Genomic DNA, 17,440 nt, shown 5'->3' on the forward strand with positions numbered 1-17,440 from the left:
GATTAACATTTCTTCCCCAAACTTCATAGTGCACCTTTTAAAAAAAGTCGTTTGAACTCCATGACTTTGCCCTATTTATGTGCTGTCATGACAGTTTGTTTCCCTGCAACTTCTGGGTAGGTGATTACAGTGGGGAAAAAAACTGTGATGACGGAACATCACTTATAATGATACAAAAAAACAAAAAACTGAGAAAAGCAGTAAAAGCTCACATTGTAGAACCTTTTGCTTTAAAAATGACTAAAAGAATGATGGATTAGTTCAGCTCTAAAAGGCTGAACACAAGAGTATTTAACAAGGGTGTCACGATTCTCCAAATCCACAATTCAATTTGACTTTGAATTTAAAGGTCACGACTTGACTCAGTTTTCTATTTAAGCAGTTGTTTTCAGCACTGATGGCTTTTCAAATTATTCTTTAAAAAGATCGTTTTTTTAGTGTCACGGCAGGTGTGACACAACCTCCTCTATATTTGGGGGGAATGTACCACAAGGCCATTTGGTCAAATAGAAGTAACGTATTTAAGATGTAATAACAATATCACACAGCTCGAGTTTCCTCACTTGCAAAATCCACACATCCCACACTGAATGCACACAAATATGTGGAGTGGAGAGTAAAAAATAAAACTAGGAAAATCGCCAACCCTGCTTCTGATTTGATAATTCAAACTGAAAGCTGATTTTTATCATTTTTTTTATTCATAAATGAAATTATGACACCTCTAGTGTTTAAGTGGCAGTATAAGCCCTGTGTAACACTCACTTCCTGTCGTAGAGGAGCAGGAGATGGGGTCACTGGTGGAGCGGACAATGCGTGCCAGTTTGCGGTACCTCCTGGCTGCTCGGAGCCCCCGTGGCCTCTCTGAGGGCGAGCAGCCACTCTGGGCTGAGGTAGAGGTGGGATGTGACGTGGAGGAGGGTGACCAAACACTGAAGCACAGCCTGGGGCCGCGTGGCCTGCTGGGAGGGGAAGGGGAAGGAGAAGGAGCCAAAGGGCTGATGGCTGAAGTTCCACCAGAGGAGGCCACAGAGGTGGGGGAGCAAGGCTGAGGCGGCGGGGGGAGAGTGACGGGGAGGGTGAGCTTCCGGCTCATCATTCGTGCTTTAATGAGGGAGTGTGTTGATGGTTTAGGCGGCTCCTCTGGTAAATGTTTGGCTGACGCGAGCTCATCACATATGTGCATTGAAGCCCTGAGTTCCTCACATGGATGTGTGTTGTCCGTGGAGTCCTCCTGGTCCAGATTGCTATAGTTTTCTGAGGACCAGTCCGGAGAGCGTTCCAGAGACTCCTGGGTGTGTGAGGACTCGCTGTATCCTGTATCACTGGGCCGAGCGTCAGTGTTAGGCAGGCCGCGGCGCCGTGTACAAAGTTCCAGGCTGGTGCAGCTTCCATCGATGGGGGCTGTGTGGGGCGTGCCATAGGGAGAGGAGTCAGAGCCCTGGACCTCCAGGGAGCACAAGTCCTCTGAGGAGCAAGTCTGGTCCTGATCAGCCACCTCGGACACCATCAGAGACGCACTGTCCACCGAGGCTGAAAACAGGGAAAGAGTATCATCAGAATGATGTTAGGGCTACAACTAGTAATTACTCTCATTATCGACTGATCTTCCAGTTTTATTGTTTTATCATTTGGTCAGAAAATAATAAAAACTGTCTATCCAATTTTCTAAAATTCAAAGTAAAGTCTTTAAATGTCACGTTTTGTCAGTCTAAAACCAAAAGATTTTCAGTTTAATACAGCATAAAACAGGAAAAAGGCACGGAATCGCTCTACATTTCTGCCACTGTTTCATGAAAAATGACTTAAATGATATATCAATTATCAAGTAGTTGGGGATAATTGTTCTGTCGATCGACTAATCGATGGTTGCATCTCTCGCTCCAATTATCTTTACCCTGAGTGCTGAATCCTGCAGTAGTGTTTCTCTCGCACAGACTGGATTCGGTGGCCTGCTGCTCTATGCTGGTGGTGACCTGTAAAGAGACAAGTATTAGCAGAGGGGTGGAGCACTGTTTGATTAAAGGAGCGGATAAAAGAGAGCTGCATTAAATCTGCCACGTGCCTCTAAACCTTCAACACCACAGTTTGGTCTGTAGAGGGCTCTATAGGACCACAACATTTCTCAGCTCGAACGGCAGGTGCAGAAGTGGAGAAAACAATAATTTAACGATGAATGAGAACGTTAATTTGATCTACTAATGTGCTTTTAAAGGTACATACATGTTCACATGACATCACATCATGCAGGGTCAGCAGCTGAGTTTCTTCAGGGCCTCTGACTGTTCTCTCAGCCAATCCCATCGATCAGTGCCTGCTTCCATCATGTTATTTACAGCCGCTAATCAATTAGTGAGAAAACCTTCAGCTGTTTGCAATCTGAAGGTTGTTGCTGTTCAGACTGGATACCAAGAGGACTATGGATTTAACACGTATAATGGAAATAATGGATTAAAAGCCTGAGGTGGTAAATGATGCTGAGAATATAATGGAAGATAAAAGGATCTGCTCGCACGTTTTAAAGTTATTTTTAGCAGTGAACAATGAGATGCAGCGAAGCCTAAGCCCGAGAAAAGAGCTCCGATCAGCTCGACGTGACAGTCAAGGGAGACCGTCTCAGTAAGTCTGATGATGCTGCGATTATGTTGGCTTTGATTTTCTTTCTTTCTTTTTTTTTTGTCGCATTTTGAAGGTAACAGCTCAACATAAAGACACAAGATGAACACAGTAGAAATTCTCTTTTGACACAGGTGAAAAGTAATGCAATTCGTTTGGAGGGGAACATCTGACAAATGGGTGCAGTTGGCTTCATTTGAACACCTGTGATCTATAATATAATCTTCACATTTAAGACTTTAAAGTAACTTGGTCTTAAACATTAAAATCCCCTGTTTTTAAGTCCATCTCATCAAAACTTGCTTTGACTTTTGACCAAATACCTGCAAAACTAATAACGTTGCTGTTTACTGCTAATTAGAGAATCGTAGTTTTGCTCACACTTTGAACTAAAAAGGTGACATACGCTGACATAACCATTTGATCATAGCAGTGCTGTACACAAGCACAATCTCAGAGTGTTTAAGGATGTTGTGTTTTCTATCTTCTATCCTAAATGAGTTGATCTTATTCAGAACCACCATATTATTTGCATAAAGACGCAAGATTAACTCATTTTGATAAAGAGCTCGGGAAGTTTGTAACATCAGTGTGTGTCAAACAGAGGCGGGGAAATAACGATTGCATCCTATGACTCTGTATAAGAAAGTCTCCCTGTGTGATAGCACCTCTAAGTTAATACATTTGTAACGGCATGTGATCCTCTGTTAAATTCAGAACCAATCAGAAAATATCTCAGCCCACGTGGAAGATAGTCACATGAATTCGATGCCGGGAGAAATATTGTTGCTTGTATTCTGAATCCAAAACCTTTGTATTTTGATTACTTTGGTTAACACTTCATTTGACAGGTCCACATATTTCATGGTAATCGCATGTTAAGTAACATCTTTGAAATTATTTGACATTACCCCCCAAACACCACAACAATCACCTCAAAATTGATTAAGAAATAACCCCAACATTATTGAATAATACTATTATATCAGCAGACCTGTTGTATCTGTCAGTAAGTAGCAATTTCTCACCACTAACTATGTACTAAATGGCAATTTAGGAAATTCTCTCCAACGATGGACTGATGTGCTGGAATTATAGAAAGTAGTGAGGATGTAAATGGTTCAAACATGTTACTCAATTCACTGACTTTCAGAATCCCGACAGAAACATCTCACTTTGATTTAGTGAGTCTGCTGCTAGAAAGTCAGACAGAAACTAGTTGAAAGTTAAAATCATCTGATCAGCAGGAGGAAAGAAGAAACTATGAAAGTTTTCTGGAAATGTATTAAAGATATAACCAGCAATGTATCAACTGCTTATTGAAAAAATAGCAGGATCTGAAATTAAATGAGGGCAATTTTCTATTAATTCTGAGGTAAATATTCACATAGACATTTGAAATATGTTAATTGTTTGATACAATTACCAGGAAATTTGTGGACCTGTAAATTGTTACTGTACCTTTCTGTACTCCAAAAATAATAAAGTACTTGATGAAGCGGACAGTTTGGTTCTTCTGTGTCTCAATGTTTTGGTTCCTACTAGCTTGTTAGTGGTTATTTAATTAAAGTTACTGAAGGCTAATTAAAGGAAGATGGGAAATCACCACAACAAGAGCTGCTGGCGGGGTTGTAGACTCTTCTACTGCACATAATGTAATATCTCTCTCTTTACTCATTACTCTCTTCCTGTCTCAAGGAATCAATGTAATGTCAACGCCCAGATGTCCATAGAGAAAAGACGTCAGATCCCGCTGATTCTTCTCACCTGGCTGGCAGGAGTCTGACCCACCACAGACTCATACGGAGGAGGCAGGTCAGTCGGGTACAGAGTCCCTGGGCTGTTGATGGGAACCCCATAGATGGCACTGAAGGGAGAATGGGGGAAGTCCAGATGCAGGCCTCTGTCAGGGACATAACATCAGAGTTTCAATGAGACAGTAGTTAAAAAAAACAAAAAAATCCAAACGTCTCTAGAATAGAAAAAGAGGATTTTCCACTGAGCCAGTCACAGAGGGCAGAGTGTTCAAGAAATCCATCATATCAGAGTCGGAAATCCAATATATTTTCTTTTAATAACATTAGGAAAGGAGGCATGAGAAGTATCGCCTTGTCTCCGACGCTCCACTCCAGACGATATGTATGAGTAGAGTGTTATTCCACGTGCACCACCACTGTTTCATATGGTGCCAATTAAGAATGAGCAGCCATGCGTGCGGTCATATCTTTTAATTACAACCCCATTCTCCTCTAAAGTGGCGGAGCATGAAATACAGCCTGAGAGTTTCCACCAATCATCCGAGGCATGATGATGTCATGACACATCCCTGGCCCCGGGCATGGTCACCATAAATGCTTCCTCTGCCTTGTATATATATTTATGGCGTAATTGACAAACAGATGTGGCTTCCTGCCAAATGGCCAAATCAGCAGCACTCGCTCTGGCAAGGAAATGGAGGGAGCGACGAGGGAGGGGTCAGCCCATCTTCTCACAGCAGCTGAGAACAGGGATGCCACAGCTGCTTGACGAAAGGGAAAAGCTCTGAGCTGACCGTAGACGATAAAACCACATGTGATGGTCACAGTCACACAGACACACGCCACTGCTGCTTAACATGACAGATGTGGATTTGTCTTTGGATGCAAATGTTACTTTTGGCATCAGTATATTCAACATCTGGTTGAAGGGTTGAATAAAAACACCCTCAACAGTCCTCATACTTTGGGCTCCTCCAAAAATAAAAGTCTTGTTTCTTTTTCTTTGGTCGATGTACCTCGGAAAACTGGAATACAAGCTCAAGTCTGACTGTCAGCTCCCCACTCATCCCTCCTGCAGGAATATATGCAGTTCAAGGAGACGACACCGAGGCCGGTACCAGCATCCTGATCGACTGATCACCTGCAGCAACCGGCAGACTTCTATTTTTAAAACATATTGCAGCAAACTGTGAGGTAGGTCTCCGAACGTTCCTTAAATATATTTGATAAAAATAAAATACCAGATACAATGTAGTTTTATAGAACATGTAGTGCTTTGATAATCATCAATCTCGCACTCGCAAAACTTCACTTAACACAATCCGTATTATGAATTTCTTGCACTGCAGCTTGCATATAATTGATTGTTGATAGTTGCTTGGCTGGGCTCACAGATATTCATCATCATTAGTCAATAACGGGTATGTTCAGCCAAAAACAGAAATTCAGTCATTATTATAATATTTGTTCAGGAGAATGCGACATATTAATGAAAAAAAAAATCCTTTGCAACACAGTGGATCCAAAGTGCTTTACAGCAAAGAGGAAAACAAATATGAAACGAGAGAAGACGACAAACACAAGAGAGAAAAGGAAATTAGCTGAAGATACAATAATAGTAATAATGATACAATTAATAACAGCAGAAATAATATATCATTACTGTTATAATAACAGCATTAATACAAAGTACAATGGCCCTGATTTCACTATTGATGATATCTTGCCGTCATTATTGTGACAGCAGCAACAACAGTGACAGCAGCAGTAAAGCTACATAGCAGCACTGAGGAGTCTCTAGAGGAATTACTCTGGCTGATAACAGGCTGAATATACAACATGGTAGACGACAGAGCTGAAATGTATCATGTCGCATTAAACTGTAATAAGCAGCAACATCAAAAGCTGTGGCTCTTCCTCTGAAATTTCATTCTAAAAGTCATCAAATACGGGATTTCCAAAGTCTTTTTGGCCACAATACAAGGTATTTTTTTATCTTTGTAACTTTATATTTTAACAAATAAGCAAACAACACCTTTTGTGTATTTCCTGAAAGTATCCAAATGTCCCAGATGATGCACTGGTAGGGGTGAGAAAAGATGTGATGCTGATGAGTTTAGTGTTTTGCCTCTCACCTCTGTCCATCCATCGAGGGGGTGCAGGTGTACTCTGGGGGGTAGTACGGTGGCGGGGGGATGGGAGGAATAAACTCATCAAAGTCCAGAGTCTGGTGGAGGATGGTTCCGTGGGGGGTCATACAGTCAGCATTTAGGGCTCGCGCTCTGTGCGGCATAAACTGTAACACAGCACAAACACAGCCATTGTCAGGCCGTTAGTACACACGGTGTGTAGCTGTTTATTCATCATCATTTACCCAGGGAGACATGAGCGAGCAAATTTAGTCTGTTCAGAACACCTCCAGGCTGTTGTTTCAAGATGTTACATGAATTCATATCGGTGCTGTTGGTCACCGAACAGGCTTCACTGCAGCATGTCGGGCTCCTTACTCAGAGGTACCTCGACCAGCAGTTCTTAAAAGGCTTTCCTCACTCAGACTTTTCTAAGTGGGACAACTTTCCAGTCCCAGCCAGCCCGCTTTTTAATCTCCAGGCTGCCACGGCTGCTATTGACTTGGCTAAATTTACTGAGCTAAATAAAAGGTTAACACCTCGTGTGGTAAATGGGAAATGAGGCCACTCTCGGAAACTATCTGAAACTGCTTGAGATAAGACACAGTGCTTTTGTCTGCTTGATTTCTCTCACTCTTTTTCAGCTTATTTTCATGTTTTATGTTCTTTCACCCTTTATAAAATCATGTGTCTTTTTATGTTGTCTTTTCTATCTGTTTATCTTAACATGTCAGGCACGTTGAATTGCCTTTTTGTTTAAAAGGTGCTATACACCTGCCCCCAGTTCCAAAAATTAAGCGCATTTATATCTACAGGTCTAGACAGTAAGGTAGTCCGGGAATAATATCTGATAATCTGAAAGTAGGCCAATGAAGCAGGGACCACGGTGAATTAAGTCCGTATGCCAACGTGAGAATGATGTGTCATTTTTAATTGCTGTACAAATCAAACGGCTTCAGATCAACTTATTTTTGCTTTCTTAATCATCTTATTCTTGTGATCCTATCCCAGAGGTCAAAGCAGTATTCAGTTCTGTAATTATTGCTCTTTAAACATAAGCCATATTAACTCTTTTTGTCTGCTTCCCAGGTGAACACAACACTGGCATTAAATCTTCTTGTAAAGTAGATAAAGCAAACAGCTGCTAATATCTTGCGAACAAGGAACGCTATTATCATTCATTTAGAGTGACGCTTCTGGACACATGGTGGTCTGTTTTGGTCTCCACCAGACTCTCTAGCTGACTGTGTGCTCCAGTCCACTATGTCCAATTGCTAGTTGCTGACTTTGCACTTTGTCTGGTGCTGCATCTGGAGACGACAACGACGACAGCGGTGAGAGCGAGACAAAACAGGCGAGTTGTGGAAACCAAAACAACAAGCTGAAAGATGCTAAAAAGCTCCCTCCCTTTGACATATATGGATTCATTTGACCCACTGTTAATATGAAAGCACTGATCTGAACCCTTTCATTTATCCAGATTATAAACAGTTGCTACTTTTTTTTATATATATATATAATTTCTGTAGAATAAATGTTTCCAGTTGACTCAAATATAAGAGGGTTAAGAAAAACTCATATCATCATTTGTGAGGCTTTGTTGACTCATGACTCAATGGAGATGAAACTCCAGTAATATTTCTATTTTCACTCTGCATTCATCCTAATTTATTTAACTTGCTACAAAAAGAATGGAGGAGGTCCTGCCACTTTAAATTGTTCTTAAACAAACCAGGCTTTACATTCAGCCCAGAGCACCGGTTTTATTATCCAGACTCATTTCATCGAGCACACCATTCACAGCATAGTCCATAAAATGTGTAAATGGTTCCTGCATCAAGTATTACTGCAAAGCTATTTCCTTTTTGGCATCGTGTTGGTGGTATTGCTCCATATCTTTCCAGTTGTTGATGTGTTTAGAGGCATGAAATAACTATTGTTGGTGTGAAACACGGAGGGAGCCTGGCCATGTTAATTTCCCTCATGACTGAAAGCATTTAGCTGTTGGTAATAGTCTCATTGTTCCACATAAGAAGACAAAAGAGGGTCAGGCTGAGGACGGTGCACCTTTGAGGAAAAATTCCAATGAGATGTGAAGCTGTTTTCTTCAAATCCAACATATTTTTGAGAAGCGGAAGACAGAGGCAGGTCCTGTGGCAATTGACCTTCGCTGTGCGGGTTTACAAAGCAGGATGATTCAACCACAAACACAAACATCTCAGAACGGGCAAAGGTTGGCATATAATTCAGCAGGTATTTATCTCACTCGATGATTGGTTTTGGTTTTTTTTGGTCACTGAAAAGCAAATAAAATCAGTTATTGTTGTTCCATCACACCCACCATCTGCAGCACATCAGTTGAGACCATCTGCATGCAGCACATGGCGGTGGCCAGGGCACACACAATGGTGGAGATGACGTTAAGGGCACAAACGCTGAACAGCAACTCCTAAAGGAGAGAGGGGGAGAGGGGGAGACTGTTAGAGGAGCGGGGGACAAAAGGAGGAAAAATATGACAAATGATGAGGGTGTGGGAGAAAAAAGGTGAGGAGAGGAAAGAGGAGGAGAGGGCAGATCATATTATGAACATCAGAGATGAGAGGAGAAAACAAAGAAAGAAAAGACGGTGACACAGACAGCGCCGACGTCACCAGTAAGGTAACCAAGTTGAGCAGAGCACGGCAGGACGTTACCGCAGTCAGAGAACGCTTCTACAAATGTCTCCACTCAGAAGAGTCTGCAGTGGTAACATTACCAGAATACATTTGAAAACGTTAAATGCTGATAAAAAGAAATGTGATGTCCGTGCAAGCCCAGCAAACAACCTCATAAACATCCACGGTTTAGCACCAGCATACTGTATACACATTCACACCCTGCCAATGCAGCGAACGGAGAGAGGATGAAGCCGGTATTGAATCTGTCAGCAGAAATAAATGTGCATGCTGCTGAAATACAAGCCAAGCATCCTGAATCAGAGAAGAGACTGATGACTGCAGTCCCATCATGCTGCTGCTTAGGTTATTCCTCTCATCTTTAAACAGCTCCATCTGTAAAACATATCAAGTCTTGTGCGATCTAACAAACGAAGCCACGGTATTAGATGAATTAATGTCCTGAAGAAGAGCACAGGAACAGTGATGCCACAACAAGGGGATTCGAATGTTTTCATTCACTCGCATGGAAGTGAACGGGATGCGAATATTTTGATGTGTGTGTGACCTTAGCCATCATCTGAATGAAAATCAGTCAAAGAACCAGGTGAGAAAGTAGCTTCTGATGTTTGAACATAATCAAAAAATATAAACTGTTCCTTTTCTTTATAAAGTTCATAGGTTTCATTTGTCACAAAAAAATTTACAAACACAGTTGCTCCGATTATTCAAATGAAAGCACTTTTATCTCAAAGAGTGTGAGATTGTCAAGAGATGAGACAAAACCACAAAACAAAAGGAAGTGAAGCAAATCAGCTTCCAAATTATCTACCAACAAAACAGAGCTCAAACAAACAGGTGCTCAAAAAACAAAATCATACCAGCATTCACAGTGCTAACTGAAAAATACCCCGCCTTCCAAAATTATCTGTGAAATGTTCCTCAAAAGAAAAGAACAGGAAGAGGCTTTCAGCCATGGAATCAAAACCTCACAGCACCTCTTTTCTGTTTTGTGGACACGGGCTCATGAATGAAGCTCCCCAGTTGCCACACCAAGTGTTTTCCAGCCTGTCGCACAAATTATTCACCAGATCCATGAGGCACATGATTACCAGTGACATTACAAAACCCCACTCGTATTACTCTGCTGATCATCTGCGGAGAAGACAGCCGTCGCTCCCTGGCAGATCAACCAGGAAGTAGGTTGTTGTCAGGCTTGTTGACTTTATACAGAAGCCTCCATGCAAAGCAAGAGCTGACTTTTTTTTTTTTTTTTTTGCCAACCAGATCCCATTACGCACTTCCATTCCTTTTGAAGTCTGTGATACATAAAATGGATCAAGTTGGCATCTGAGACATTCAGCCCTGCAGCTGTTTCTCAAACATGTTTGATGTCCAGTAACTAGCTGCCAGAGATCAAGTCTGTGTGAGCTGGAAGTTAAAGAAGAGATGAGTTGGAACCAGTGAAGCTGAAGTAGAGCGGTGCCAATTATAAAATACATCTAATACATGTTTGCCTTGGAAGCGAACGGTTTTGGAACATGTTTTGTGAAGGAGGAAAGTCTGGGGGACATTTTTAAACACAGAATCACAGCCAGTCATTAAAAAGAAGTGGTGAAAGGAGATTGTCTCTACTTTTAGCTTAGTGCAAATTGCAGTATAGTAAAGGCACAGCATCTGGGACAAATGAAGGGAATTAATCGTCTTCTGTTGGAGAGGAGTTATGCCACTTGACTGCCAGGTTTATATTGATAAATTCACTTCATTGCCTTTGGTAAAATTGACTAGTGGAAACTTGAAACCTGCTTCAGAAAAGGAAATCCAACGTGGACAAATCAATCTGCACCGACAAGTTTATTACCAGGCAATTACAACATAGCGTTGATCACAATAAAAGATTCATAATGTCCAATAAAAGCAGTTATGACTTCACTGTAATGAAATACCTCACCCAAAGTCCCAGGCCTCTACAAGTCATTTTTTTATACCGCAGTTAAGCCTTAAAGACAAGAGAAACAAAGTGATAAAACTCAAATTCTCCGTTGTGCTTTGAAAAATGGTCAACATTACGCCAAACACCTGTTATTTGATTCCGCCTTTGCTGTTGAGATTGCTACAGTACAGTGGCACCGGCCAAGGGAAGTGACACCTGCTGCCAAGTCAGACCACAACCCTGAGGAGGCAGACTGTGTAACACTCTGGGCCTTACAAAGGATTTAATTGGCCTCTCGAACCATAAAGCTCTACAAACTACACACTAGCTGCTCCTTCCAGCTTCTTAAAGCACGACAGGCTCGGAGAAGCAGAGGGCAGCACCCTTTTTTTCTCTCCCGGGTTACTGTTGATACTAACCCTCGGTGCAGGTCTCAGTGCTCATCTCCACTCTCTTTGGCATCCCCAAGCAGCTCTTTACAGCATCTGACAGAAAAGCCAAAACTTCCCTCAGGAAGCCCTGCGGCAGTTTCGGGGTGGGTCAGTACAGACTGTTGGCAAAGCCCTTCACAGATTTTCTAACTCCCAATGACAGGAAGCAGCAGATGCTGTAGCTCTGTGATGCCGCTCCTTATAAAGCATTAAATGAAGAGTAAAGGACAAGGTTTTCTAATACATGATGGAATTTCACCTAATACCTACAGAACTTAAATAGTCCAATCACAGATTTATGCAAAAATTATGCTTTTTTCTTGACCTGCCTGTCTGGCATTGTTTGTTTCTGTGAACCGCGGATATGTTAAATATGTTCATTTCATACTGATATTTCTACATTACATGTCACATCACGTTCAGATCACGTGTATAAACTGACTCTTAAGTCAGCAGTGGAAGGAGATGGTGATGGCGAGTTAGCCACCAAGTGAGAGACCACTTTGCTTTTACAACATCTGACAGAATGGAAGGGATGTTGGGACGTTGCCCAGCCGTATTCTAGGAGACAGAAGCAGATAAGGCAAAAAATGGCAAATCTCACCCTAACCAAGTGGTTTCGGTGCCTTAACCAGAGCAGACCATAAGCACAGTGCTGACACGACATATCATTGAAAATTGGACATAGCCTATATATTCTTTACTTGTGTGTCCTTGCTTCGCTGTGGACAGATGTCGTCAGACTGTGTGGTCTTACTTGCAGGAGATGATGAGGCAGAGAAGGAAAAATGAGCAGATTCTCAAGGCCAAACAACCAGCAAGACAGCGTCTCACACAAATTCAATAAAATCAATCGGCAGAACAGCTTCTGATGTGGGACGATGGAGCAAACAGTGCCAAACACAGCACAAAAACCGCAGGGAACGATTGACTAATTACAAGAGACTGGATGGCGCGACGAAATCAGGATCTAAATGCCAAACATCAACACTGTACATCTACCACATACGCGTAACGAACACTTTCCATGAGAGCTGTCTGGCTGAGATCTGCTCACAGTCAGTCATTTATCTATCCAGCTGTGCAGGTGCAAAGTGTGAGGACTTATTCCTGAGTTAAGTCTGAGATTACTGCACACAGCAATACACAGAAACCAACCTGTGTGCAACTGTTCACAAAGTCAAACTGAAAGCTTCAAGTGAGACAAGGAGTATTTATGATGGCTTCATCTGAGCTCATTTCTGTTATGGGAATGCATCTGTCGTGCAGACGCGAGACGGTGCATTTCTCTGATTTCCCTCGTGACGACAACTTACATAATGACATAATAAATCCAACCAGGCAAGAAGAAATGTAATAACGCCTCCAAGGAAACTGTTTAACATGCCTTGTTCACCAGATATTTAACCTCTAAAAGATACCTCGCCTCAAGCCAATCAGGTTAGTGAGTTACACAGCAAGGTTGTACAGGAAATCACAAATTATCTGAATCCTCCCTCTCAGTGATAGTTTACACCCCCGGGCAGCGCACATTGAAATGAAGAGAGGAACGGGATGGAAATTAAATGTGTCTGCAAAGAGTGAAGGCACACATCAGCGGCAGCCAGGAAAGAGCCGATTGCTTGCCAGAAACAAAACTTTTGACCTAAAAGTAAGTGAGAATAAGAAGTCAAGGTGGTCTATCATCGAGTCTAGTGCCTCAGCGATGGAGATGCTATATGGCAGCTGCATCATGAGTTCATTAGGACCAGCGACAGCCTAACAGCCATCTGAAATGGCCGAGGACTCTGGAGACTCGGGCGTGACAGCTTCCTCTTAGACATAATTCAACACATCTGACCACTTTGGCTCTTAATAAAGGTTTACAGCACCAATTCCCATATCTCTTTTAATGAGCCATGATCAAAATGACAAATGTGCTTGATCTTTCCTCCTTTCATGGGCATGCTTCATCCTGCAAAGTCTTTTATTTGGTTATCAATGTTTTATAATCAATCAGGGGCATAAAATGAATGGATATGATTGTCGTTATCCAATAAAGGCACAGTAGCACAGGCTGTACATCATTCCTGCTGACACTCTGAGTCAAGATAATCTACGGAGATCATGCACTCGCAAACTACAGCCAGCCCAGGCTAGATACACACTGCATACTAAGAGGTCTGCCTCTTGGGGAAAGACAAATGCTGTTGCCATTCTGCACTTCCTGCCCAATTAATCTGAGGACTGAACACTTTCTCTTTTTTTGTGTGTTTTCTGAGTCGTCCAACCGTTCTCACATGGGTTATGTTACACAGTGAGAGAGGAAACCGGGCGACATCAGTTTAGACGTGACGATTTTAGCAATTTAAAGATAATTATTCTTTAATGACTGCTGGCTGTTACTCAAGTTAATGGTTTTCATTCTCATTGGAGATGATTGAGGACTAGTCTGCTCGAGTCTGTGGCCGTGCCAGCGGCTCTCTGAGGCTGTAGGCACATCAGTGCTTTGAGCTAAATGCTACAAGCATGCTAACATGCTCACAACTACAAAATCTAACATGCTGATGTGAAGCAGGTATGTTTACCATGTTAACCATCTACATTAAATGTGTTAGCATTGTGAAGACACGGGGGATGTCCTCTGTTTTAGTGGTGTGTGTGTTTTTTACTTATGTCAGGTTATGTCCCAGGGTGCCTACAAGTGGAGGGAAGGCCAGGGTCACCAGAGAAGATGTGGCACACCTGTACTCTGCCCTACTAAGGCAAAAGACCTTAACTCTCCAGAGTGTGAAACTGAGAAAAATATCTTTAAAGTTATCTTAATGTCCTGACAGTTGGGTTATAGGTATAATATTGTAATTTTCACAGTTTGTAGTGTATACCTGTATTAATCTATCTACACATTTTTTTTTTACTCAAATTTGACCTTTGACCCTTTTTCGGAAGTTACTGTATTCTGCCTTTGCACTGCCCATAAAATGACAATTGGTTATACCAAGGCAAAAGACCTTAACTTCTATTTTATAGCACAATGTTATGATAACAGTGACAACTTTCACTTAAAATGTAAGCAATATTGACCCTATTGAACTCACTATGATAAAATGGCTTTATAGGTATCAACATCATATGAAAATGATAGATTAATAAGTTTTTTTCTTTATTTCATACTCATAGTACCACACAGGCAGTCGCATGATTTTCTGCACACTCTCTCTGACAGACGTCAGCATTAACAATGAGAGTGTTTTGATGTTTTAATGCATATAAAACATGTACTTCTGTTTGGATATGAGGCACTAATATAGACTCATTGTTTATGTGGATAACCAGCAGCCTAGAACAGCAAAGATATTTCATAATCATCCCATTGTAGCATCTTAATGTTGAAAGCCAGTCTGCTGAAAACATAGTAGGAATTAATATTTCTTGGGATTTTACTTGCAGTATTTGCATTATTATCATAAATACAGGAATAAACTTTGATGACACGTGTAGGTCTTTTTAAAAATTATGAATAAACACTGTATTGATATATTTTCCTGTCTTTACAACGTGTCACCTGTGACATCAACGAGTCACATGGTGGATTCGTCCAATGATCAATTTTATTTTCTTTCTTGGCAAATCAAGACGTGACATCTTTGCGACCAGCTTTAATTTCTCCATAAACCCACGGCTACAACAAACTGTAGGATTGCATAGATAGAATTGACAGCTTGTTGCTGACAACCTGGGAGTTTTGACTAGCCAGCAGCAAGTTTAAAAAACTCGTGGTGGATTTAATGGATTTGCTTTTTCGTCGGATGTTTGACATGGATTTTAACCAGGGTTCAGCAAAAGGTAGGCTGTAAATTACTACATTCCTGCTGCTGGTGTGTGTGTGTGCGTGTGCGTGCGTGTGTGGAAGGTTTGTCGTTTCAGCTCCAACCAACTCACGCAGTTTTCAGTCAGTGGACCGTCATTGGCAGGCGAGAGCTAGCCTATGAGAAGCACATTTTATTTCGGTTGTACGTGTAGCCTTGTATTACGGGTTGTGAATGAAGATATCCTACAAGCAATGCTCTAAAGCACCGCTTGTTACTGGATAAGTTGTTGATTATGGCTTGCAAAGTGTTTGTGTCTAGTTTGTGAAGCAGGTTAGCCTACTAGTTTGCATCGCTAGCTTAAGGCTACCGCTAGCTATTACTGGACCGTAACTTCATTCATGTGTTCAGGAGCAGCGTGAAACTAAGGCAGAAAGCGGTATCTGAAGTTACGATCTTCTGCCACAGTTTCTCCTTGGCTTTTTGAAGTTACGGCAAAAACATAATCTTATTCCCCCCCCAAAACTACTGAATTGAAACTTGATGTTTGTCTACATGATAAAACTTATGTTTATTGTCCCAAAAATTACAATAACTCATTTTCGCCCAAAATCGAAGTTACGACCTTTTGCCTTAGTGCGGCAGTACTGTCTGGCTCGTCTGTGTGAAGATGGCTACTGACCATGTTCTCTCATCACACCACACCCTGCGGACACTCCAGCTACCCACATATTCGCTTTTACACACAACCCATTGTCTGAGACTCGCTATTTTTCTTTGTTTTGGGCTGATTTTCCAAAATCCCTCATGTCTAATCGCAGGGGATTCAGATCACCTGTGCCCAGGTGGGGAGACTGACTCCTGATTGAGGAGTGGAAGCAGCTTGGGGCATTTCCCTCCCAGCCAATCATGGTGTGATGACACCCTTTTTGCAAAGGCTTAAGAGAGGTGGGAAATGGCACAGTGGTGGTTCTCACTCTCATTGAGAACCTGTCTCCAACCAACTGAGAACCTCATCCCCGTTAGATTGCCAGTCAGAAACTCAAGGCCCTATTGGGGATTTTTTGGCTGCCTACATCATTTGTAGTGAGGAAACTGTGTTTATTTGTGAACCCCTTCAAATCCAAGCACCTATACTCCTTCAGTTAGACATTTTATTTCACTGGGGCTTGTAGGAGGCATTTGTTTGTTATACCCAGAAGAGGCATTTATTATTTAATGTCCAAGTAGCGGACACTGGACGTTCCCCCTTAGATTTTCACGTTTTTTGTTTATATTTTTATGTAAGTGGGGCTGGCCTGTAAGCAATTTACTGACAGTACCACCACACCATGATTAGCTCATGGTTTCCATGTTAATCTGTAGTTTGACCGAATGAAAAGCTGTCAAGTTGACCTTTGTTACAAGACGGAGTCCAACTCCTAACACGATGCTAACATTTGCTAATTAGTACTTAAAACAAAGCACAGCTGGGGGAATTACGTGTTTTGCAGGTGTTTGCTCATAATTGGACAAACCTGGAATTTGACCTTATGACTAGATGAAATTCATCCAGACACCATGTCTTAACTGAAAAAATCAGCTTGATTTGATTGTTTCCTGTTGGAATATCCTAACTGGCTGTGAGTGACACAGCGCAGCACTAAGCACTGTTTTGAGCGTGCCACCCTATATCGATTTTCATTACTTTCACTTGTATTGAAAGTACATCGTAGATTAGGAAGAGTTGATGCATGAAGCTGAAATTAGATATTTATAAGTTCATCTCCTATTGCTACGAAACCCTCAATAAGATGCTGGCTGGTTGGCTGGCTGGCTGGAGATCGCCAGGGAGCTGAAAGTTTCTGGTAAGAAAACACACCATCCCTACTTGCTGATGGCTATATTGTATGTCATTTCCATGTTTTTATAGTTTTAAAGATAAAAACGTAGCAATATAGGCCAACTTAGCAAACTAGCCCATGTTTTACGTGAGCTGTTTGCATGATATGACAGAACGCATATTCCGCAATGGATTTCGCAAGCCAAGGACACGAGTGTCCGTCCCAATGTTCATGGCAATCCACCATATATTTTGTGAGCTATTCAACAGAGAATCAGCAGTCATCTTTATGGGAGGCTAAAGTCAGGGG

The 17,440-nt window shown here is 41.7% G+C and overlaps 1 protein-coding gene across 2 annotated transcripts in view; it reads right to left on the reverse strand.

The window, feature by feature from the left end:
• The window catches only part of fam189a1 (family with sequence similarity 189 member A1), a 110,559-nt gene that overhangs the window by 3,890 nt on the left and 89,229 nt on the right, over positions 1-17,440 (reverse strand). For both annotated transcript variants that reach the window (XM_030415019.1, XM_030415020.1), the window contains exons 5-9: positions 8,844-8,951; positions 6,509-6,669; positions 4,384-4,519; positions 1,898-1,976; positions 766-1,533 (exon numbers count right to left, since the gene is read on the reverse strand). In XM_030415019.1, coding sequence (XP_030270879.1) covers positions 766-1,533; positions 1,898-1,976; positions 4,384-4,519; positions 6,509-6,669; positions 8,844-8,951 — 1,252 coding nt within the window. The remainder of the gene's footprint in view (positions 1-765; positions 1,534-1,897; positions 1,977-4,383; positions 4,520-6,508; positions 6,670-8,843; positions 8,952-17,440) is intronic.

Source organism: Sparus aurata, chromosome 4, assembly GCF_900880675.1.
Source record: "Sparus aurata chromosome 4, fSpaAur1.1, whole genome shotgun sequence".
NCBI classification, from domain to species: Eukaryota; Metazoa; Chordata; class Actinopteri; order Spariformes; family Sparidae; genus Sparus; species Sparus aurata.